The following is a 26,758-nucleotide window of genomic DNA, read 5'->3' on the forward strand; positions in this document are numbered from 1 at the left end:
TCTGAAGCAACAGAAACATTTATTTTACAACAGTACATCAGATACTTCATTTACCCACCCATCTGCCTGACAGACTCAAACATCAGTCCATGCTAAAAACAGAAAACCTCTACATCTATGTACTGTGCCACTGCGTTTATATACAGCAGTTCTGCCATTTTGCCACTTGATTGTCAAAATGGTTTACATCTACAATTCTATACATCCCCTTCACACACCAGCTAGTCGTTAATCAATTATTAAAAACTTAAGAAAAATAAAATAAATAAAATGCTTCAATATTATTATCATCTGGTCGCTATATTCACACTTAAATCAGTTCTTGTTATTTATGTCTTGGTTTCAGATCTAACAATGGAAGTTTCTTGACTCCAGGTTTATGGTTTTTAGGCTTCAAGCTGCATTCACTCAGACACGTGTTGCATGTTTGATCAATACAGGAAACATTTCAAAAAAGAAAGGAGGGATTTTGGGTTTAACAATGCTGTGTTTCAACGGTCATATGACATAAAGCACAAAACTAAGTAAAGAGAAATTTTGGTTAAAACAGAACATCTGCAGGTTACATAAAAACCCTTTCAAAAGGTCCATCAAAACTGTTTTTTGGACCAGATTAGTGCAAATTAAAAACTGGAATACAAACTTTAAAACATAATCCAGTATGTTTACTAGGGCAGACATCGCATATATATTTCACTAACTTATGTAAGAAACAACTTAATTTAGCTCTATTTCATCCTTATTGTGGTCTCAAATGGAGCTAATTTAGGGACTTTATGAATCTGCAGATTCCCTGAAACAACCTCTGAAATTTGTGATTGGAAGTTTGGAAGAGACTTACTTAGCTCTTATTGCACTTTCTCATGATATGTATAAATACAAAATGAACAAAGCGTTTGACTGAGGAATGAAAGTAAATATAGTGAATAAATTAGCCTGTTTGGTTTAGTGTAGGCGTTTTTTTCTTTTTACAAAAATCAAATAGTTGACACAAAGAACTACTGTAGCAAGCTGTTATGCTGCTGATGTGTGACAAATAAAGACCTACAAAAGTTGATATAACTGTACTAAGCAGTCTGATTGTTGAAGATTGTCTACAAAACTTCTGCCACACGAACAAATAAGACTTTGGATATCAATATCCTCCCTTCATTAAACAACATAAATAAGAAAAACAAAAACAGTGAAAAGCAATTCTACGGAGAAAAATAGAAAGAATTAAAAAGTGTTCGAATTTCTGACCAACTCAAAAGAAATACAGTGACACAAAATCTAAACATACACTTTACTCGACATGTACAGCATTTTTACTTCCTCACAAAACATATTAAAAACTAAAAACAAACAAACAAAAAAAGGGCTTAATCAGTGTGTATGTCTGGTCTTCTGGATGAAAGCAAGAGGTCACTAATGTGTGGTAATGTCCTTGTAATGTTTCCACTAATAAGCACTGAACTCTGCAGTAGCTCCCACAGCAAACACAGAGATTTCAATGTGATCCAGGGAGCTCGATCTTTTGTATGGGGAAGAGAAAGTGGATCAAGGTTAAACATAGAAGAAGGAAGAAGTGAAGAGAAGGAGGAGGAGGTTCACGGTAAATCTACAATGGAGGTAATAACAAGTAATGTGACTAATGACTGAGAAAAAGGACCCAGGATGTTACACACTAGTATTGCCTGATGTAGATTTAGTTTAGTCATGGCAACATGTGCAAAGGCTGGTTAAGATTCAGTCCTAACAGCTGCAGGGGTTTCTGGCGTTTGCCTTTAGGAAGATGTTTCTGCTAAAAACTCATATGATTTATCATGCTGCAATACTGTGCTGGATGACAGAGAAAGCTGACATGCTAAGGGTGGCTGCATGCCACAATTATCAATAATAATAAGTTCAAATCTTTAGGTATCTCTCTGGGATGGTATTTAGACCACTTGAACAAACTGTTTCATATCGTTCTGTCTGATTTAAGTGACGGATGGCAGTGCAACACCTGTTGAAGTGTGAGCCGCCCTCTCCAGACTGAGAGGGGCTCCCGTGGTTATGTTTATGAGGGTATTGAGGACAAATAAACACCCTCAAGCCCCACCCACTTCTTTCAACTCCTCACTGAACATAAAGACAGGATCACTGACCTACTTCCAGCCAGCACTGGGCTGACAGAGAAGCCTCGATAAGTGTTTCCCAGCGAGCTAAGAGGAGATGATTAACAAAATCAATATTTAAATAAAAAATGTATAGACAACAAGGGTTAAACATTAAATGTACAAATTTTCTTGTTTAAAAAATGAAATTTTCAACGATGTGTCTGCCTGGCACGCCTTGCGTACATTTCCACTTGGAAAATGTCTGACTTGATTGATGGAAAGTTCCTTGTATGCACCTACAGGCCAGAAGTGCTTCTGTTTATGCTACTGTACGTGTCTGCATACATGCTTGTTGCGTGTACGGTAGAGCACGGTGGTAAAGTACAAACTGGTCTTTGCAGTAAAACTGGATAGTCTTACAGGCGCTTCGGGTTGCATTTACGCTCTTAAAGCGCAGTTGAAAATCCTGGCTGAAATGCCTCCTAGTATACACGCACCGTCACAAAATTATTACTCTTAAAAGTCAGTGCATATCTTTACTATCAATCCTGTTTCTCTCTCTGGCTTCATCCACCATTAGTACTTTCTTTTTGTGCTGAAGTTATGTGATCTTTATGCTTTTTCTTTCTCATGATTTAAAAAACAAACAACCAAACCCTGTAATTTGTGTGGACACTTCTTATTTAGTACATGTGTCTCTTTGTTTTGAAAGGGTTGGCGCGTCCTTTTTTAATTCCCCTTCTGTGCTAACAATGAGTTCCTCTTTACTCGTAAGATGAATGTTAGTGAGGATCACCCAATCACGATCTTGTCTGCGTTCTGTCTAACCAGTGTTAAAATAACTAACTGTTTATTGTTTACTGATATTTCAAGTATTCTGTTTATTTTTCCTCCTTCACTTTTCTTCTCCCCTCAAAACAAGTTAAAAGATTGAGCTCATGCTGTCGATGAGTAGTGTGTGTAGTAGTTGCTGGTGTGTGTGTGTGTGTGTGTGTGTGTGTGTGAGTGGTGTTTTTAATTCACCGCTGCAGTTGAAGGGAAAATAATGGATACGGGTGAATGATAAGAAAGGAGAAAGGTGAGTGAGTGTGTGTGTGTGTGTGTGTGCGTGCAGTATGTGCATCAGTTCTGTGATTGTGGTGGAGTCGGTTGTGTGGGTCTGTTATTGGTTGATACTGTAGCTGTGGTGAACTGTAAGGTGTGAGCTGTATATATGAGTGTGTGTGTGTGTGTGTGTGTTAGTATGTGTCAGTCCTGTAGCTTTGGTGGGCATCAGAGGTAAGCTGGGTGGTTTCTGTGGCGGAGGACGGCTGCATCACGATGGGATTGCCTCCATCTGGGGAAGACAGACAGACACACACACACATAAGAACACATGCAAACCAATCTCTCTAAGACCAATAAGACTCCCTAAAAAAGACCAAACAAAAACAAACACTGCCACGTTTTCTGTAAAGCCACGGGCATGTAATTCCATCCTAACGGTGTTTGTGTTCCCTGCAAGTGTCTCGGCATTACCTCACAAAAACATTACGCTGCAACTCCAAATTAAGCATCAAGTCCGCTAGGAGTAAACATCATGTTTACACAATCAACTTGCTGACAGAGATGCAGAGTGTTTCATTTCACTGCATAGATTGTGTATGTCCAACTTCACGTATGTAAAGTTACATATTACATTGAGCACATTTGCGGAAGTCATCTTGGGCTTCGGGAAACACTGGTCGACATTTTTCAATATTTTCTGACATTTTAGACCAAACAACTAATCAATTAATCGAGAAAATGATCGACAGGTTAATCGATAATGAAAATATTTGGTAGATGCAGCCCTAATTGGGTGATGTCAGAGATTTGCTGGTGGCTTTTTAAAGCTGCTTTATGTTCTTCCAATGCGACTATAATGTCTTTAACTATTACACCTCAGGTTCCCAAGCGTTTTATCAGATGAAAGTAATGATAACAGAAACAATTTTAACTTATTACTTTTAGACTCTCACAGTTTGTACTTGTGATTATTGGTTCCATGTTGGCTTCGTTTTGTAGTGTGATCAATACATTTTTTTCCCTAAAAACACGATTAAAAGCAAGACTGAAGGTGAACTTTATAGAAGTAACATTAGCTTGACAATCCAATCAACTTTAAAGACACGTCAAAATCATATTTTAGACATTTTATGGCCCATAATTCACATGATTGGATATAGAGTTAGGGTTAGACACTTTACATACGCAACAAGAATTCTTAATTTAAATCAATAATTTATGAAGGAAAACATCCTCTGGTTCTAGCTCCTGTTGTTTCTCTCCTTGTAAAGTGAATATTTTGGGCTTTCGACAAAAAAAAAACAAGCATCGTGGAAATTATGATTAGCAGTTTTTCCACTATAACTGGTATTTATTGATAATTAAGAGATTGCAAATCCATTATGAAAATAATAGCTGCATTAGTAATCTAAACAGTGTCAAACAAAAGAAAACTAAAAGTAGGGTTATGCTTTTAGATCTAGCTCAGAGTTAACATGCTAACAAGTGTGGAAACAGATATTTCATTGCCTAAATTTCAAGTTTAAATGCAAGACCACACAGATGTGATATTTACACACAAGATCGTTAATGTAATCCAAAACTGGGACCATTTAGGGATGTTGTGTAAAATATTCAACACTGGGAAAGGAAAAGTTTTCAACTCCCAGTTTTTGCCCCCCCCCCCCCCCCCCCCCCCCAGTAAAGCAGTTAGCATGCACCCCAGCCCTCACCTCTCTCGTCAGCGGTCATCTGGGCCTCCAGGTCCTCGGGGGAGACGTAGAACTCGGGCTCCTGGTCCATGGGCGGCCGAGGTTTACATTTGCCGCAGCAACAGTTACAGCAGCAACACAGGCAACAGCAGCAATAACAGCCTGTGGACAGGCAGCAGAAGACGAACAAGGCCTGTGGGACGAAGAGGGGGGAGACAGAGAGATATATATTAAACAACTGATGAAGGTAAACATGGACGAGGCAGAGAGATACAATTACCACTTAGTAAATCCTAGTTATACGCTGGACTAGCCGTGGCATCATGAGTGCCAAGAATCATGTGTTTTCCAGATGTAGGCTTAGACTTTTTTTAGTTGTGTCACTTCCACACTGGGTTTGCTTGTCATCATAGAAGTAGATCATAAGATTGTGATGTTTATTGCAGCTTCAGTAATATCTTCTGCTTTCCCTTTGAAACACAGCTCAGAGCTGCTCCAGTCTGCATGTGCCAAGGCAGAAAGAGCGAACGAAGCACAGCTAGTCCACAGTGCATGCATTGGCCTCACCCCCCATCTGTCTTCCTACCTTCGCCCACCAGCTGGACAGAACAAAGTAGGTGTTAACGTTCTCCTCTCCAAACTGCTCTGCGACGTAGAGCCCCAGCGAGCCGTATTTGTCGTAGATGTTCTTCTTGGTGGCGTCGCTCAGAATGGAGTGGGCGTTATTGATTTCCTTAAACTTTTCGGCCGCCTCTGGGTTGTCCGGGTTCTTATCTGGGTGAAACTTCAACGCCAGTTTCCTGTAAAAACAACAAATCCCCCCACAGAAAGAATAGAGGATCTTAGAGAATGGCACTGAAATAAGTTTTTTACTAGTCATAGTATAAAAAGGACTACTAACAAATGTTCTGGTAAGCCATGACAGTATCGGATCTTTCAAAGTGACGCAGCTAAATGGGATTCAGCCAGCATTAATTTTTATTATTTACCTGTGCCTTTCCCTTTGTGGCATGCCAAAATGTCTTTTATGAAAAGGGCAAACTGTATGTTGCAACAGTCTTTCAGTCATGCATGAAGAAGGTTTACTCGGACCATAATATTGTAATAGAATTGCTCTTAAGTATTAAACACTTTTTAAATATAGAAATTTACTCCCAGAAAATGAAAAGGAGGGCAGCGACTTTAAATCAAAATTGTGTAAAATGTCACTCTTATGTTGCTGTTATTTATTTATTTACATATTGTCTTAAGCACCATTGCAGGCAGAAATCTAGTAGAAAGAAGCAGAAATGTGGATAAGTTGGAACAGAATAACCCAAATTATTTTGCTTAATTTGTTTACAGAGTACTGCAAATAAAATCCATGATTATTTTATAAAATGTGAATGTTTATATGCTACTATTAGCAACAGAAACAAATGTCATGTTGTTAGCAAGTTTGTTTGTAATTGAATAGGGGTGTAAGCCTGAGAGATTTTTGTCAAGCATGATTCAGAAACACAGAGCTGCAGCAGGTGCAGTTAAAAGTAACACAAATCAATATAAACTAGCTACAAACCTACCATGCTGTGCAGGATTACTCTTTTAAAGCAAAGAGGGAAATAAAAACATTTTACATCTTTAAAACCTATTTAAACTAAATATGCTAAATGCTTTATTCAAGAGCTTAACAAATCAACACGAGTGTGAGGTTGATACATGTACACACACTATTAAAATATCTACATGTAACTGCTTAAATTAACTTCTATTTATTTCAGGATCCCTTTAACTTATTAGAAGAGTTTAATACAGGCGTCTGGCTCCCTCTAGTGGGTTACAAAGTAAAACATCAGGATTAAAGATGGAGGATGGGGCTGTTGTGGTACACTCTTGTAGTAAATCCTCGTGTGTATGTGTGTTAACATATACCTGTAACATTTCTTGATGTCCTCTGTCGTGGCGTTCTTGTCGACTCCCAGCACGGCGTACAGCGTTTCTCCCGACGTGGAGAGAGATCTCTGTCTCTGCTGCTCCATGGCCTCTGTGTCTCTCTCTTTGTTCCTTCTCTCACTCGCTCGCTCTCACTCAGTCTCTCACCTGTCAGGTAGGAAGAAACACAAGAAAAGAGGGCAAAGAAGCTAAAAGGTTAGAATCAAACAAGTAGTTTTTTCCAACTTGAAGTCCTTTCATCTGCCCTTTTGACTTTGCACATCTTCTCTCATAAAAATCCAGCGTATTTATCTTGCATTAGGCTGAAATTGTAAAAGACCAAATGGCAAGACAATTTACATTAACCTACAAAAATGTTGAGTCTTATTCTGTCTGATCCAGTCCCCAAATGCTAGGTGACACTATCAAACCTGTCATCTTTCAGGTACAGGTCCATTAAGCCTCCCTGCTGCAGATAAAGTTACACTAAACGGTGTCTTTCCTGGCTTTTAGAGGCTTAGACGTAACAAAGCACAGGGACAGGGTGAGAGAGGAGACTCAGAAAACACAAACAGCTGTTTCATGCGAGTAGCACTCGTGTGAATGTAGAAACGTGGCTTTGATAGAAGAGAAAACACCACCAGAGCACATTTGGAAGATTTTAACAGGGAGCAATGATCAAATATTACACTGATTCCACCTTTTATGGTGAATGTAAAGCTGCTTGTTTATGGACAGATGGTGACTGACCTCTTTCTTAATACGGGGCGTTGTGGGATTTAAGGGTGTGATGTGTAGAGGAAGAGAAAGGAATAAATGAGTTTAACTAGGGTAACTTAAGTTCATGTCTCACAGCCAGGCAGAGAGAGAGAGAGATTCATTTATGTTTAGAGGAGCTGCAGTGAATAAGATGCAAATCAGAACTAGAAGAACAAGAGGTAGAGGTGTTGGTAAAGACGCAGGAAGTAGATGAGAGCAGTTGAAGGAATGTTAACTGGTAAGTCCTGTTATCGTTGTTTGCAGGATGACATGCAGTACAGCAGTTTGTACTGTTTGTACAGTCAACCTCTTCCGCTTCGCCAGCTCTCGTACGTCTGCTGTTGTTTTACCCCTGAATTAACTCAGTTATTTTGGAAGAATACCCCTGGGTTGCGGACCGGTAAAGGGTCTTGAACATTTGCCACTAGGTCGCATGGAAACCATTTGATTTGGCAAATAGAAAGTGAAAAATATTGACTTCACTTAAATTTTATAGTCTTTTAAAAGTCTTAATTATTTTGAACTTGGTGAATCAACCGTTGTCACGCCCCTAAACAACAATATACTGATTTAAACTGGAGTAGGCCATCAGCGTGCGAGATAAACCAGTCCATCATCACATGAAATCATCATCAACTCTGAGGGCTGCTGGGAGGTGTTTCGTTTGTATTGTGGCCCACTTTCTCTCTCGTGTGCTCTCCTTTAAATCCCCCATCTCTCTGTCCTTTGTTGACATGAATCAAAACTTACATGCACGTGAAACTAATAAGAGACCCCCCCTCGTCTAACTTAAGTGCGAAGTGACGGGCCGGTGCCAGTCGGTTAGCCCGAGACAAAATTGTCAGTATTGAAAAAAAGTCCTCCGCACAATAAAAAGTTTGAGAAATCCTGATGTAAGTGATGTAATTCTGTTTATCTACAGGATTAAATAAGGAAGTGTTAACCAAGACAATGACCCATCTAAATACACAGGAAAACAGCTACAGTCTACAGAAATGTCATTTTTGATATGAGACAAGAACTGTTCAGACACAAATACAACTTCAATCATGGCTGTGACGAGTTTAAACAAAACTGGAGAGTGAACAATGTTTCTTGAAATACTATCCAATAACTGAATGAATAAAAAACAAACCTTACTGTGAAGTGACTTGCTACATGTGCGGGTAAGTATCACAACAAGATGTGATCTTAGCTATCCAAATTACGTTCGCACATAACAGGCTGGTAAACGAGTGGTGGAGAGAAAGCTTTATTCATTTGGTTCCTTTTGATTCATTTAGCAAACTGTTGTCTCAAAGTTCAGTGTCTTAACTTACTACTTAGTAACGTATTACCTTAAACAAAGACTAATATTACCATCATGTAGTGCTTGGGAGGTTTAATTTTTGACTGTCAACTGGAACACAGAATATCTAGTGTGGAAAAATAGCCACTGGTAACTTCCTTATCCAAGCTGCCGTGGCTGTAGCACGTCTAAACTTAACTAGTGGAATTGCATGTTATGCACTTCCACTAGCATTCATGATAAATCACCTGGTAAAAGCCTAATGAAATACATGTACGAGAGTCAGTTCCCAGCAGAGGCATAATAAAAACACTGTGGGGATACAGGGTTTATGGACAGCAGGCATCATATGCAGACCAGAGTACACTAACAAAAACATTACACCCATCAACGTGTGTTGTAAAGGGGTTTTTACATCTGAAGGAAATCTTCCTGAACTTTGACCTGAGCAGCCCTAACCCTGTGTTGATATAACCCTGTCAGAGAGCAGGTGGATGGGCGTTAGCTGGCTTAGAGACCACAGTAAGCCAATTCAGCTACACAGACGGACTGGACCAGACTTATATTAACTACACGATAAAAAGCTGCGCACGCTGTCTTTACACTGCAACGGCACCTTTCTGATGAGCAATTATCTCACTATGATTCATGGGATGAATATTGTAATGAGAACACAGTTCCCATCAGCGGCATTTACACGCATATTAAAATACTCTGTGGTGCATTCATAGGAAGCTGAAATAATAAAACCAACATGCTCTGAGTTAACCGATTGAGCAACACCATTTTTCATCATTTTCTGGTAATGAAGTGTTCTAGCATTTCTTCTTGGGAATTTGTATATTTCCTGCTAGAAAAGATGCCACTAAAAGACGCCCTGAAATATCAATTCAAGCAGTTTTCAAGCAGTAATGTCATGATAAAAACAGATAATTAAGTATTCTATATTCAGTAAATGTGCACTAGTGTGATCTTTGTAAGTATTGTATGTTTTAGCTGCAATCTGAGTCCAGTTCACTGACAAAGCACAGCGCCAAGTGGGGTGGCGGTAGAACAGTGGATACGACATAAGCTTTTGGTGTGAGAGACCAGAGTTCAATTCCCACTTCCAATGTGTCTCTGGGCAAGACACTTAACCCCTAGTTGCTCCAGAGGTGTGCAACCTCTGACATATATAGAAATTGCTTTGGATAAAAATGTGTAAAAGGCATGTAATAAACCCAAATTCAAGCCTAATCAATCCTGAAACAGAGTGTGACATTTTTAGCCAGTGCTCTCTGATAGGCAAATTGTAATTTCTAAACCCTTCTAACATATTTTTGGCATGTTGGTGGTGTAACATTACTGTATAGTCCAATAATAAACTTGGCCAATAATACCAGCCATACCAATGTATTGGTCAGGCTGAATCACTCACACTACAAAGTGTGTGTGAAGTGAGGCAGTGAGTGGGAGGAGGTTAACTTTAGCAGATAGTCAGTGGTGTTTGAACAATCTTAAACACACACAGGGTGGAAAAAAAGGGCACAAAGTGGACCAACACTGAGTATAAAAGAAACAGCCGCCATAAACAAACACACAACACACTAAAAAAGCTTCATGTAAAAGTGTCCTATTCCTATTCGTTGGAATATAACGATGCATGACACCAGGCTGACACAAATGTTTACATTGTTGAAAGCCCTCATTTGTGTGTCAGCCCGTAGTCTATGTCTAAAGCCTTATTTGGCGCCAGATGGCTGTTATTGCCATGGTAACCCTACAATACTGAGACAATGACACGCCTGAGAGCACATCGATTTAACACCTACCTAAATCCCGCCCAATGCCGTGTCCCGGATTAACCAGTCACAACACAGATTCACAACCCACCTGACTGGGATCAACCAATGAGGGCAACTCATCCATACCACCAGGGATTATCAACGTACTGAGAGACTGTGCTAGTGTGTGTGTGTGTGTGTGTGTGTGTTGAATAATCACATCTAACCACCACCATAGTGAGCCTAAACCAAAGACTGCCCACCTGTGCCGGCAGCCAATGAGACTTTCCGTTGTTGAATGAGCTGTTCATCAAATCACCAATTCACAGGAAGAAACACACTGGAAAGAATTAACACACGGTGTAATGAGGGTGAGAGCATATGGTCCGTGTCTTAAGAGTGTGAGATCTGAAATGTGTAGTGTTTCCACACCTGAGACTCAGTTTATCCAGAATTTCCACTGAGCATGAAATGCTCTCGCTCAGCCTCGCTCTGCTTCATGTTCATCTGATAACCACATTTATTTTGATTTGGTCTGAACTAGAGTGGAAAAATTTACTAACAGTTCACACCTTCCGAATGCAGGAAAAGTGGCAGTGGGAAGTAAAAATCTCTATCACAATCAGCCAAACAGCCCGGACCCGTCGAGGAATGCATCCATTGTGTATGCACTGTGCGTTCTGACACCTTTCTATCAGAACCAGCATTAACTTATTTAACAATCTGACCAACAGTAGCTGGTTGTAATTGGATCGGACCACACGGAGCGACTGTTTAATGATTCAATTATAATTCTAAAGTTAAAAATATCACAATTACCTTTGCAGTTTTCACTTTTTGCCCCCAAATATCGGAACGTTCATCGCAATTTTTTAGAAAAGCTGCTGCAAAATCATGCATCTTAAGTCACGATAATCACAAAAAAGGCCAGCGAAATCCTGGAGGGACTGAATGTTATGACTGATCGGTGTATGTACTGTATATAGCGATAATATCTTTATAGTCTAGTATAGTCAAATTTTCTGCAAAATCTATTAAAAGATAACCTGATTAGGAATGCCTGTTTTTAGCAAATCCAGCCAATTAAATACATAACAAATAAAGGAAATTCAACATGGATGCCAAAATATTACTGTCCAACAGTGCATATTGAGTTACAACCATTGTCCGCAATTTTTTTCATCTTACACTTGCAGTGAAGTTAGCTGCATCTGTGCTAATTATGCTTTTTTTGTTTTACTATATTGTGAATAGGTCACACCTCATCCTTCATTTGTCAAGTAACACAAAATCCAAACTGATCTCATCATGTGCTACACCAATCGGAGTTCCTGAATGGTCCAGCAAATGCATCCATGCAAAGTTTGAAAAGAAGAAGAAACTAGTAACACACACACAAAAAAAATCCAATCCAAAAAAATCCTCTTTAGAGAACAATATTTTCCTAATAATTCAGCATCCATTGCCCATTTTGGATAAATCTACAAGTCTACATAACCGGAGATATTTTAGGGGATAGCTTCCAGCTAGCTTGCACCTTTAATACATGTGTACAGAACCAAGGAAGAAACAGCTGCATACAAACATCAGTCCAAACTTTGTTTTGTTTGTTCTGCTCGGCTTTCCAAGGTTGTGTAACATCGTCTCCATAACAAATAAAACATAATCAAACGGCGCGTGAACCTCTGAATATCTGCCAAATGTGGTGCTGTCTGTTTACCCACTGTGACCTGATGTCTGTTTGAATAATAACACTAACGCGCAATAACAAATGAGAGTCTATGTGTTTATAATTCGTGGCTTTGCACTGAATGTACATAAATCCTCCCACAACACCAGGAACTTTAAAGCAGTGGAAAGAACATAATAAAAGCAGCAAAACAGAAACATGTGGCAAAAAGCACGTGAATGACATGATACAAAAGAATCAAGTGATATTAACCAACTGCAGACTTTGTGTTTTGAAGAGGGAAGTGAGCGTAGGTGTTTTACAGACAGAAGCTGAAAAAAAAAGTGGTGCAACACATCCTTTTGGAAACAAAGGGGAAGAATAAGCTTTAAAATTGGATTATTCTTGCCTGGGAAACCAAATTTAGAGTTAAACTCACAAGTACCACCCACTTAACAGACACAAACTAATAAGCTAGCAGGCCCGATGTTATCGACAATTATTAGCTTATGGCCGCTATATTGGTCATGCTGATAAGTAACAAACTGCAGTTCAGACATGCCAAGATATGATTTGAGGTACTTCAACAATAGAAACAGTGACTCCATAACACATTTTGTCCACCACAGAGCACTGGAGCGTTTATTTTTCAACCTTAAAATATGCCACACATCAAAGTCACACTGTTTTAATATAGAAATTTAAGGGATACAAAACTAAAATGTTTGATTAAGGGTGTAGGGGAGAGCGGGGTGAGTTGAGACACATGGGGGGTCAGTGACATTTTATCATGCAAACTCAAACGCCAGTTCCCAACATTCAATTGCATTTAGATAGTGAAACATTGCAGCTATGTCTCCTAGTCATTTCATATCAATACCACCTGATGTATGGACTTCCCATTTTTGTACCTTTCCCACTACTCTCTCCAAATCCACAAGAGGAGTTGAAGCCTGACATGATGGTTTCTGGTCTAAAATGCATAATGTCACATCATTTCAGTGATGCATAAACATGTAAAATTACAGCAAAATAGCTGGCTCAACTTCCCCCAGGTCTTTTGGCCCAAATTACCCCATCCACGCCATTTTAACAAAATTGTGTCATCCAACAGTTTAAGAGTAATGTCTTGCTAACCGTATAGCCTCATATTGTTCAAACCTATCTGTAATTGTTCAGGCACAAGAATCAGGACTCTTGATCACTTTATGATCTTTAATGTGCTTATCAAATATTCCACGGGCCTCTCTACACCACAGGGGGAGTAAAACGATTACGTCTTCAAAAATGTGTATTCATATGACCAATTTTGTATTTGGTTGCCGAGAAACAAGGGGTCAACTCAACTTCCCAAATCACCCCGCTCTACCCTATTTGTAGAGCGCCTTTCTAGTCTTCTGACCACTCAAAGCACTTTACACTACATTTCACATTCACCCCATTCACACACTGATAGCAGAGGCTACCTTTCAAGTTGCCAAGTGCACATCAGAGACAAAGGAAAATGAATACTTTTTCGGAGTGTTCAATTTCCTTACCAAGGACACTTCAACATGCAGACAAGAAGAGCTGGGGGTCGAACCAACAACCTTCTGTAGAGCCAAATTATACTGACGGCGTAGGCTATGTGCCATCGTGAGCCTTTGTACTTGTGTGTTGGTGTCTGCGTCGCTTTAAAATGCAGAAATGTGAGAAGGTCTCAGAGGAGACAGTATTTTCGACCCTTGAACCGGTTGAGGCAGAAGAAGGACAAGACGGAAAAGCATAGGAGGAAATGCGATGCTACAAAGCTGACCAATCACAGTTCTTGCGGTCTGCATCACCGCGATGTGTAGTTACATTTTTGGAGAGGTGCACGTCAGACTATGGTGTAGTGTAAACGGCTAAAATTGGCCTTTATTAGTGGACCACACGCTCTAACTCGTGAGCCACACCCGCCCCGCCCTATTATGTCTATATGTAATATATGTATATATGTAATAAGTGTTCATGGAAAAATTATGCAGCCACAACTATCTGTAAGTCAAAATACAGTTAAACAGCAGCTAATACAGGTGCACCTGATCCTTATTGAACTGTAACAATGCCACTGCCATTTTTTGGAATACCTCTATGGTCTGGTAGGTTTTAAATATCAGTGGATATTCTTGATTCTTTCCAAAACTGTGTCAAAAAATCAAGTTGGTCAGGCTACATTCACAAGTCAAAGTCAGGTTCCAGTTATCTATAGATGTTTTTTAGGTTATGACTGATAAGTAGTGGTGGGAATCTTTGGGCACCTCACGATTTGATTACGATTCAGAGGGCTGTGGTTCCATTATAAAACGATTATCGATGCATCTCGATGCATCATTTTTTCTATAGAGGATCCCTGGATAATTACTAAGCATTTAATTTGAGCATTAAAATCCTAAAGAAACATCATCTAATTAGCTTAAAAAGACTAGTTTGCATCCCTAATTTACTCATTTCTTTTATAACCAGTTGTCAGACTCCTCTGAAAACTGAAAAATAATTATCAGGATGTACAGTATGTGTACAGGACAGAGCTGTACACCAGTTTAGTCTAAGCTTGTACTAGATGTTCTCAACCCTTGACTACTAGGTTAGTTAGTAATGACATACAGCTGATAATTAATATTACTTTGTTACTAATTTAGCTAATGTTTCATAAATAAATAAATAAATATTTTTAGCGCCTTTCACAGGACCCAATGACGCTTTACATATAGTTACAGTGACAGAACAAAAAGTCATTCGGGATTGAATGCCTTGGTAAAGACGTGGGTTTTTAGTAGATTTTTGAAAGTGTCCAGACAGGGGAGCATTTCGGATCTCTATGAGTTCCAGGCTCTGTCCCCTAAAGTCCGGAGTCTGGTATAAGCAGGCCCTTGTACAGAGGAGATGTTAGCTAGCGCTAACAGCCTTCACTTTTCCAGCCGTTGGGGAAACTACAGACTTTTATTAACGAACACACTGTGACCTACGCTGCACGTTTACTACCAGACTGAAACTTATATATTTCTCCACTATCTTCCAGCGGTGGTTTGCCAAATATAGGTGGAACACTGCTGGTCTCTCTGTTGTGTGTGCTCCAAATCCGGTCCGTACGTTATCAATTAACAGTCAAATAATCATTTTTTTTTAGACATTTGTTAATCGATTCATAATCTTCCACGTCCGCATCGCGATGCATCTAAGAATCGATTATTTCTCCCACCCCTATAAATAAGTAACAATACCAATACACATACATACTACAAGAAAAACATTCACAACAATTACTTGCTCAGAACAAACAGCCTGCAACAGTTACACACAAAGCAGCTCTATTGGAGAAGTTGGGAGTTTTGGGGCTTGCTTAAGACATGAAGTCAGATTACAGCGCAAGATCGGTGCATGACTGTTCACTTCCCTTCACAGGGATTCAAATCAGCAGCTCTCCTGCCACCAGACAAATGGTCGGAGAATATGGTAGTTATATTACAGTGTTTGTGTTTGAAGCTTGAGTCATGATTGAGGCTTTTATGTGTGCACTTAAGGCTGTTTTTCTCTTTTACTCTTCTGTTGTGTGAATGGGAGACTGAGGAAATATAGGCCAATGCTCCTGTTGTCAGCTTGCATCAGAAGAAGCTGTCAATTCACTCACACACCAACAGCTAGATGCAACCTATATTTCACACAAAAAGGAGACGAGAAAAGCAAAAGATCTTTTGTTAGTGATGGTCCTGTGTTATCTGAAGAAAGTTCTTCCTCTTTGAAAAGTTTGACAGTTTGCATTATCGGCCTTTAACGATCAGATCAGTCACGTCTTGAGGGTAAGAAATAGTCACTGTCAAAATATTCTACAGATAATTGCTTACGTGACAGTGACTTGCGAACATGCTTATATCTCAGAGTGATAATGAAAAGCCAAGAGGGCTTTAAAAAAAAATAAAAAAAAGGTCTCACGTATCTGTGATGTTCAGGTCACGAGTCCTGTGTGTGAAGCAAACATCAAAACACAAGTAATTTTCTGTCAGACACTGAAGCTAGCACCAGGGTAAAGCATGAGAAGTGTTTGACTAACTGAAATTAATTTAACCGTTTATGTGGCTACAATGGTGAAAAACCTATAAAAACCAAGCATTTAATCATAACTAGTTATCAAAAACTTGGCTATGCCATGATCAAGCTGTTTAAACCTGCATTACTTCTAACTAATTGTAAAGAAGTCAGTGACAAAATGACCCCACTTCCTCAGTAAACACATTCCAAATGAGTTCATGGTCTCAGTAGTTAGTTTCAAGACTTCTTCAATACAGCATGATGTTCATTTAGTAAATTATTGTCCCGTTTAGAGGAAAACAGACGTTAAAGGAGGGTATGCTCTAAGGTGCTTTCAGACCAAAAGCAAAGTGAGCGTTGGGGGCAGTGTGTTTACATAAAAAGTCAATGCAAAGACGTGTGGAGCCGCGATTTTCTGTCGGGCGATGCAAAGGGGGCGCTGCCGGGAGCAGCATTGAGGAGTCGGGATTTTATTTCAAGACCAGTCAAGACCTTTAACTTTGGGAATATCAATAAATTGCTTTTGCATTGTCTGAATAATTTGTTAACATCCTAACTTTGATTGGATGTAAAACTTTGATGGTAAGTATGGAAAAGGAATGTTCAGTAAAGATGTCGGTCTCGGTCTTGACTTGGTCTCGGTTTGGGCGGTCTTGACTACAACACTACTGACAACTACGCCGTTAACTCGCGGGAGGAGCTTGGAGTAAACTGCTTTTATTAAATTAGCTTTTTACTTTAGTTTTTGGGATTACAACGTTGTTTTATCTTCTCTCGAGCTTCTCAGCAGCTAGCTTCCCTGCACATCCGGTTCAAATGTTGTTGTTAGCGTCGGTTGGCACTCAGAGCTCTGTTGGACTACTACTTCATATTTAAATAAAAAAAACGGACAAAACTGGACATTACTTGGAGAAAAGAAAGCGAGGAAGGTGAACAACCTGGTAAGTTCAGAAAATATGTGTCTGTAACTTTATACCAGCTATCGTTGTACTTTACTTTGAACAAGTTAGCATAGCATAGCCCTGATTCAAACTCCATTCAGAAAACAAACATTTTAAAAGCTGTTGTCCTGCTGACAGACCTGAGAAAGCATGAATTCATATGTTAACAAATCTGCATCATATTGTAGTTATTTCGGCATTAGTTTGATCCATTTATTGCTATTTAATCACAACAAAATGTTTACTTTGGGTTCATACAACTTTAGTAATGGCGACCAAGTAATATCACAATCAACGTGAATTATAGATGCACCTTGCTAACAAAGCTAGTTAGCTCCCCACTCTCGTCCAAATGTGGTCACCTCTGGTTTTAAAAAAACAAGATGGATGGCATCACGGTGGATATGTCCACTTCTTTTATACAGTCTGTGGTCATGATTCAACTAGGCAAATAGTGCATTGACATAACTTACACTCCAGTGTACAGTAGAACCTCAGGTAAACAAGAAAACCCAGCCAAATGTCATTCCCGATGGAATAAGTGCGTGTGCGTGTGTGTCGTCACTTTCAGTCTGGTATTAAGCCTCTTTTTATCCAGGGAAGGTTCACCAAATGCCAAAGCTCTTTCCCAACAACACTCAAAAACACTCAGTGACATAGTTCAACACAGGCTGGCAGTATTGTGTGCGATACTGTATATGTTTTAAGGGACAGCTAAATAGCATCATCTTCTGTTGTTTTAAAACCATCAGGCAGTCTATTGATTCGGCAAAAGTTCTACGTCTTGTTGTTGTTATCGTTATCTTGTATTTTCTGTGAATTACAAAATTTAAGGTTCTGAACCTTCTATTTTGACGGGCCCAGCAACGTGCCTCTCAAAAAACGTTGCAATCTGTGGCTTCAAATCATTTCAGGGTTACAGGAGTAGAGAGACACCTCTCCCAAGACATGGTCTTAGGAAGCAAAAAACAAGTTACACAAATAGAAATAAGAAGCACATACAGAGCTGAGACACAGTCAACACTAAAACATGTCATTTTTGGCTATGCTTGAAATCTGAACAGGCACACTCTCTATCCAGAAAAAGGATCACCACCTTCCGATCTATCTGTTAATCTATAGACTAGATAAAATGTAATCTTTACCACTGCTGTGGCTCTTAGTTGATGACTGGCTTGTTGGTCTGCGGTACCCCAGGGCCATTTAGTTCTTATATTTTGTGTCCTTTCAAAGCACACGTATTTTTAACGAGGAAGCAAGTAGAATATAACACGTGCTGTACATTGCCAACGTCTAAACAAAGATATGCAGCTTTTCCTGCTTTGGTAGACTAAAAGAGTGGCTACCTGAATGCTGTGCACAGGGCTGTACTACAGTGTGTTATACATTCATTGATGCAGACAGTGCACACACCGCCACAGAGGAGATGGCGTGTGGTTTGGCAGTGGGCACCATACTGAGCTTTTTAATTCTCTCTGTGCCACTGTTATTATTGTTATTAGTTTTCTTTAAATTCACAAAGTCTGTCGTATCTGAAAGTAGTTATAATATCAAGGAAGATTTATCATTTTACAACACAGGGTTGTATAAAAAGCTAAAGCTGTAGTTCCCTTTGAGCTACTTAATATTATCTGAAAAATGTATATACACTAGATTAGGGATGCACCGAATGTTCGGCCACCGAAATTAATAGGCCGAAAATTGCACTTTCAGTGTTCGGCCTAATACGTCAAAAGACCGAATAAATTTTACCGAACAATTACGTTGACATGTCGGCAGTGTGTCGGCAAGTATTTTAGTTTCAGAGAAAGACGCAAAAATGGTCATTTGCATACACTGTTCTGCTGAATTGTCCACTCCATCTGTCGCTGACTTCTTAGAAAAGGCAACAAAGGGTCTGACCCCAATATAACCCCGATATTACAATTTTGGTATGTTTATAATCATTTTGCTCCCCAGCTGATAAAAATGCATCCGGTTCCTGTTTCATTTTGCCTTCTTCAAACATTTGATTGAAATCTTGCACGACAGCTGGATAAAAACACAGCTACTGCCTCTCTTTTTCTGCGCGCCATCTTTTCCAGTTCACATCTTGCACTTCTCCATCACGTTACCACCCTCCACCCCTCCCTCTTCTGCTTTACACCTATGTCATCACTTCCTCATTAATGCATCACCTCATCTTCTCCTTTTCTTTCAGACTCCATCTTTTCTCCGAGTGTCATTTGTGCGTCTCTTCCCCGTTGCCGCCCCCCCCCGTTGGCCCTTAGAAGTTTTAGCCTAATACATACCGATCATTAATTTCCACACTCAATTTCAACAATGCACTGAAACCTTCTCCTAAAAGCCTGTATCAAATACAAGATAGCCACTGCTCACCTAATTGAAAAACAGTGAGGTTAAATTTGCTACATCATGTAGGTACAGCCTGGAGGTTACACACACATCCTCTTCAGCTCCTCTCTGCTCAGATATTAAATCTCCAAGTGGTCTTTCGGGAATTTGACCACAACTCCTGTCTGCGGTTATCAATATTGCTCTCACAGGGGTATAGATGCTTTGACAAACACAAGGCCAAGTTCTTATTTTACTCAGAGGCTAAACATTGCTCAGCAACATTGCTCAATAAGTTGCCCGGTGTATCATCAGCTTAAGATGAAACATTTCCTGGTTGCAGCTTCTAAAATGTGATGATTTTCTTGCTTTTTGTTGTTTCAAATCATTGCAACCTTGCTAACTGATGCAAATGAAGCTTCACACAGCAAAACGAACAATGAGAAAAACGTCAGTCAGGGATTGTTGATTGTGAGAGTGTGCCATTCCCCATTCATTGAGATCAGGTTACTAACACACACACACTTGGCCATTCCAGAAAATAAATAAATGGTCTTGTAACCTCAATGCTGCGACTGACACAGTAAACACAGCTGCCACACACATGCATGCAGGCCAGGAAACATCTCAGCACTAACTTTCACTACTGTAGTTTAAAACAAGAATGCTTCAGATGATTTTTGAAAACTTACTGTTTCCCCTTTTTTTGTTAGAGCAAGAACTTTCCTAGCCTGGATCCAGACATCTGAATCAACTCAAACACTCAAATAGCCCTGGTGTTGTTGCTCATTAATGGCCGTTTACCCAGTTGGAAAAACAACTGAGCCAATCAGAGCTTTATATGAGATTAGGAACAGGAATGTCTACTTCCTGCGCCACAGCCCAAAAATGGCAACATGGACGGATGAGATAAAAGCACCTGTGCAGATTGCAATAAGTCAACTTACAGAAATAAATAGTCATGAACGTTAACTGCTACGACAGCTTCTGTGTTGACAGAACATGATGTCGACAAGAAGGATATTACTTTTCTAAGAATCTCCACCCTTTTCCAAAAGAGCTGTGGTGTGTGGTTTGTTAGGGTGTAAAAAAAACACCCCACATGATAAAGGGGAGCCAAAGGTGCTGAGTAATTTGGCTTTTATTCGTCTCTCAATCATCCAAGACTGTGTTAAAGGAACCTGCTGTTTAGTAATCAGCTGACAACATCTTTAAAAGCGAAACTGCGAGTCAAGCAACCTTTCCCTTGGTACTTATTAGGAGAACCGTGCTATCACTTCATAGTCAGCAGCACATGTCCATACTTGGATAGCCGAGCATAACAAAATAAAACTGACGGCCATCAAATAATGCAGAAATTAAATCAAGTCGTCATGAAGATATCGTTTGGCGCTAAGTAGAGCCTGACCGTTAAATCAGAGTGCAGATATGAGCTAATTGCAGACAAATCGGTACCAGTGTTTCAAAAAAGGTTTATTTTTAAACTGCATTATTTCACTTTAAAAGAGGATTAAAAAAATTTAAATATATAGGTCGATATATAAGATTTTAAAATCCTCAAATATCAAAATCGGTTTTTTTTAGGTCTTAAAAATCCCATTTTGGCCAGGCTCTAGCACAAAGGATACCTCTAAACAGGTTAGACAACATACACCTGTCCTCATCCTGCTTCCCCATCCGTCTCTACATCTTGGCACAGAGATGTTGTGATGCAAAAAGGCCAATCCAATTCATTAGCTAATGGCCAATCAGCTCCCTGTCAGCGTTCGTGCATTAGCTTTCTCAATGGACGTAGACAAACAGTGCAGGAGAAAACATTAAAGTACTGACCTGGACTCTGCTACACTGGGCAGACTGTGTGTGCACTGCTGCACACTACACAGAATACATTTTATAATGAATTGTTAAAGTTTTAATCTGTAAATGGTTGGTATATTTTAGAGCTGAAACAATTAGTTAGCCTAACTGATAGAAAATGAATTGCTAATGATGACTTAAACTAATCATTTAACTCATGTGTGAAGCAAAAGAAATCTGTTTATATCATTGTGAATTCAAAATATTTTGTCAGACAAAACAAGCAGTTTAAAGAAGCCAACTAGGGCTCTGAGAAATTGTATATTTTTTAGACTCAATGAATATTCGATTAATCAGAGGAAATATTTAACAGATAAATCAGTAATAAAAAGAATGGTTAGTTACAGACCTAGCATGTTTATAGGATAAATTACTAAAGCTATTAAATAATAGAATAGTTTAGTCAAAATAAATCACACAATTAACAACTGAAAATGTAGTATTATTTTTGCCTATCCTATAATAATCAATGAGTACAGTTTATAGCCTAAACGGTTTTCTAATTTTAATAACTGATTAATCAACCAACAAATTCAGCAGTACTGTGTAGCTCTAGTCTTCTCATCACGTCAGCTGATCAATCACAGTCCAAGAAAAATAGAAGTTCACGTATATTTTACACAATCGAGTCTAGTTAAGGAACTTAAATATTTATTTAAAATGCACAAATTAAAACACATTTGGAAGAGGCCATTTCAATGAGGTTGTCACATTAAATACCCCAAACAGCTGGGAAGACCTAGACAGCGAAAATGAATGGGAAAAACATCATCTCTTATCTCCAGAGCAACAGGTACCCTGGGGCAAGGCTGGTAGACCTGCTCAGCATTTAACAGTAAGAGACTGTGGTTGTACAAGTCAGCTCAGGTGTCACTGTGAAGCCAGAACTGCTATAAATACGGTCAAACTGCGTCTTAATTAACAAGTTTGCTGTGAAACTCTCACATTACAGACTCTCTCATCACGTTATTTATTCGTTACTAGGTCACTGAGGAACATTGCACTTAATACGGGGGAAACATTGCACAGCCGTGATCCGCCAGAACACATCTATGTCGAATGAAAGCTCAGAGAGAGAGAGGGAGTCAGAGTGATGAAGATGGAAGGACAGACATAGACCGAGGGGAGACGGCTGGGTCAGGGAAACGGAGAGTGAGAAGTCGCAGGAGAAGGGAAAGTGAAAGAAGGTGAATATTTGACAGCACCATGTGACTTGCAATCACAGGACTGTTGAAGTGTCTAGAGGACACGCTCATGACAAGACTCGTGACCAGAGGCTATCACAATCATTCATTCAAAAGGGAAACTTTGTTTGTGGCGATACACACCTGTAGATGGTAAATTAATGAGGTAGCTTTACCATTCTGAAAACACCGTTTTTCTTGTGTCTCTGCATGCAGTTTGAGGTGAGATTTGTCTAGTTTAGTTCACCTGGATGTCAATAAGATCAGTTAGCAGCTGTAAAGGAGGGAGATATTTTTAAAGTCACTAACTTAATTTTAAAATAAAAGAAATATGATTATATGTACTTTAAATCCACTTCCCGTTTTTGTAAGCGGCTTTTCAGAAATGTTATAACTGTCACTAACTAGCCTAAACAGTTAACTACACTATTTTAGAAACAACCTAATAAACTAGTAACATTAACCTGACTCTTTGATTTCTTTCACCACACGACCAGGTGTAGCCTACATAATTAACAACACAGTCAGATAACAATTCAACCACTAAAATATATTACATTTACAAAGATTTAAAGTCTAATGATTTAGATGTGAGTCAGGACCCATCGCACTTTAAAACACCGTCCCCGCAAAAAAAATACAATACTAAGGCAAATATCCTTGAAAGTAAAAACCGACTTGGCAATAAACCGGTTTCTGATATTCCCTGTGGATTAAACCGTTCAAAAATGCTGCCACGCCTCAATAAGTGCAGTCAAAACAGGTATTTTGCATTTGGACAACAGACTGAAACACTTGCTGACACACTTATTTGTCCAGAAATGAAACGTTCAGGTAACAGAAAACAGTGCAACGGCAGTGTTCACCCTGCTGTCAGCCTGCTGTCGAATATAACTCTTCCGATTCTAATGTCTGAGAGTGAATACCAACCCTGTCATCCTAAATGAGGATACAAATATCAATACCAAATACCAGTGAGCCAAAGGAGGAATCCCAGCTGGGGGATAATTTTAGGTTTTCAAGGGTCACAGCAGAGACACTCTGTCAGGAAACACTGGACCACAGCTAATCCAAGTAATGCGAGTGCAGAATCGGCACAATAAATTAGGTACATGATATTTTAAAAAACAAGCAACAAAAATAAGTTGCTATTTTGTAGGATTTACACTTTTTTTTTTTAAATGTACATCCCAATATATACAGTTGCTAACAAACTAATAATGGACCATTCTGGATGTACATGGGCTTATAAACTATTTTCTCTTCAAGTTTGTGAAAGTGGTCTTTCGTAAAGCTGAAATTATTAAATCGATGAATCTAATAGCTGATGAAGTACAAAGTGTGTAAATGGCAAAGTAGATTTAATTAAAAACGGCTAGCTTCCAGTTGAGATTAGGGTATAGCTCCAAGGATTTTTTTATTTATTTCAGAGACGATACATCTGCCTCACAAATTTTGTACATCTAGGTGAAACGTACGATCGGAGCGGCTTGCTGAAATTTTTATGGCGCTATAAAGCTCCCTTTACAAAAACAATAGGTTCCTTGCAGAGAAAATTTATCACCAACTCTTTTGGTAATTGATTAATTGTTTGAGTGATTAACAAGCAACAACTTTCTCTGGTTCCAGCTTCTCAAATGTGACGTTTTGCTGCTTTTCTATATTTTATGTCACTGCAAAATAAGTATTTCACAAAACAAGACATCTGAAGACATCACAGACTAATATGATTAACAAATTAATTGATTTCCAGATGAATCAATAACAAAACATTGTTAGTTGCAAGCACTAGTTCATATAATAAATTACCAGCGGACTGAAGCACATATAGTTCCCAGTGTAGCTGCAGTGTGTCAGCCGTGATAATCTCCCACTATGACCTACTATTATTATCCAGGTGTAACCTGATTTGGCATGACTGGCTTTTATATGAGTCACTGATGACCACTGATGACCACATACTGACGACATCATCCACCATCCCTTGTTCCCCTCAACCAGAAAAGTAATGCGATTTGGTAAAACGTTTCCTGGACATGTACTGTTACAACTAAAGCTGACTCATATGACATTTTTAAGAGATAACTTGCCGGAAAAGGACTGCTCCCTGAAGTTAACACGATTAATGCATCATTTAAGCACTTAATGAATGACAACATCATGCATAAAACAGATGATAAGTTGTCACGCTTCTGAATTTAGTGTGGCCTAAAGCTGAACTATGATGGCTATATAAATCCTAAAAAGGCATGTACAGTATCTGGACACATTGTAAGATTGTGACAATTGAGTAAAGGTGCACCACTGTATACATTTTCTAGTGATGTCAGTATCCAGCATATTTAATAAAGTATTACAAATAACAAATATACAAATCCAAGGATAAACAGATTATTTGATGTTATTACATTCACCAGTACAATTTATGGAATTGCACAGAATCTGCACTTCCATAAATTGTGCAGCTGGTGCTACGTACTGATCAGAGCATTTAATAATTAGTCATACATGTAATTTGTAGTAGCAGAAACTATTTCACAAATAGTCTGTGCAAAAATACCTTGACAACAGTAAAGATCAACAGCAATTGTGTTTATTCATGCAAATGTATTAATTGTCTTCACTAACTATAAAGATACAGCAGGAGATTTTCTTCACAGAAGGTTTTCATTGCAGAACACTTATCTTAATCAAAGTGCTGGTGAGTATCTAAAAATAGACAGACTGTTTTCAGTTGCACAATGACTGTCCTGTATCAGCTCTTTTACTGATATAGACTAATACTTGTTTGTTTTAATGCTATTAAGTGACACGCTCCCAGAAGAAATCATCAAAAAAAAACAAGACAAACTGATTAACAGAAATACAACTACCACACAAATACAGTGCATTTTAGCAACTTCACCAAAATCTGTAAACAATCAACTTGACATCATAATAGAGGAAAGATTTATATTTCAATCATTTCTGTCTAGTGACAAACATTGAATCTGGGTGTAGGTTATCACTTAACAAGACTTTGATGGTCTGTGGGTGAAAAAGTGAAGGAATTTATGTATTGCCTGCTCAGGAAAAAAAAACTATCAGCATGGCTTATAGTGGAGAACTGGGCTCCAGCATGCTATCTGATTTAAAAGATTACAAATGCAGTTAATGATCATAGACCCCAAAGTGGCAGACCACAGCCAAAAATATAATTTCTAACTATCTTCTGCCATAAACACTGCATGCAGTCTCCCACACCCACCAATCCCAGCTGTCACTCCATCTACACATCACAAGAGGACAGAAAGAGGCAGCAGCTCTTCTCCAGCTATTTTAGATCCGCTAGTAAGCAAGTAATAAAAAAGCAATACAATGGAAATAATTGAAACTACTTACATATTCTTAAATAACCTGGCTGTTAATCAACCTGAAAGGGGAAGTTGCACCTGTCTCTCTAACTTTTACACTGACAGGCTCGATCAAAAACACACTGACCCCCCTCACTTGCCTACAGACTACAAATCCGGTGGCGTCTCCTCACTGTTTCACTCAACACTGACTTTCAATCAAGTCACGTTTTAAACCAACAATAATCGATATGCCGCCCCGGGATCTGGATCCAACTTCTCCTGGACTGTCAACCCTTTACCGGAGGGGGGCTCTCAGGTCGTGACTGGCAACAGAACTAGAAAATACCGGTCGGCTCGGGAATCAAACCTTGGTTAAAGCGGATAATCTCCGGGCACTGCATCAAAGGAACACACACACACACACACACACACACACACACACACACACACACACACACACACACACACACACACACACACGATCCATGTTTGTTAGCCCGACTGTTAGCCTAGCCTGCACTGAGCGATATGACTGGTTTGAATAAGCCAGGTAGCATTTAGCTCGCTAACTAATCCAAGGGCAGCAAAGCTGACTAATGTTAGCCCGCTAGCTAACTGTGAGCATTGCTTACCTTGTTCTCAGTGTGGCTCCTGCTTTTTTTTTTTTAAGTGACGCGTAGCTCGATTTTTATAATACTCGCATCCCAGTTCAGCTTCGCTCTCCGCCGCTAAACCATTCAAACAGCCGGTAGTACAGCCACTGAGCTAACGGCTACAGCGGGAGTCAATCCGTGTGAAGCGGTCGCGCAGAAACACTCACACTCCCCCTCCGCTCGTCCCCGGTGGTACTC

The 26,758-nt window shown here is 39.3% G+C and overlaps 1 protein-coding gene across 1 annotated transcript; it reads right to left on the reverse strand.

The window, feature by feature from the left end:
• On the reverse strand, nucleotides 1–26,758 carry dnajc5ab (DnaJ (Hsp40) homolog, subfamily C, member 5ab). The gene is made up of 5 exons (XM_046056601.1): nucleotides 26,540–26,758; nucleotides 6,731–6,898; nucleotides 5,406–5,619; nucleotides 4,841–5,012; nucleotides 1–3,417 (listed from the first exon to the last, which is right to left on the reverse strand). Exons 2-5 carry the CDS (start codon nucleotides 6,835–6,837, stop codon nucleotides 3,320–3,322), a joined length of 591 nt encoding a protein of 196 aa, XP_045912557.1. The 5' UTR covers nucleotides 6,838–6,898; nucleotides 26,540–26,758; the 3' UTR covers nucleotides 1–3,319.

Source organism: Micropterus dolomieu, linkage group LG08 (assembly GCF_021292245.1).
Source record: "Micropterus dolomieu isolate WLL.071019.BEF.003 ecotype Adirondacks linkage group LG08, ASM2129224v1, whole genome shotgun sequence".
NCBI lineage: Eukaryota > Metazoa > Chordata > Actinopteri > Centrarchiformes > Centrarchidae > Micropterus > Micropterus dolomieu.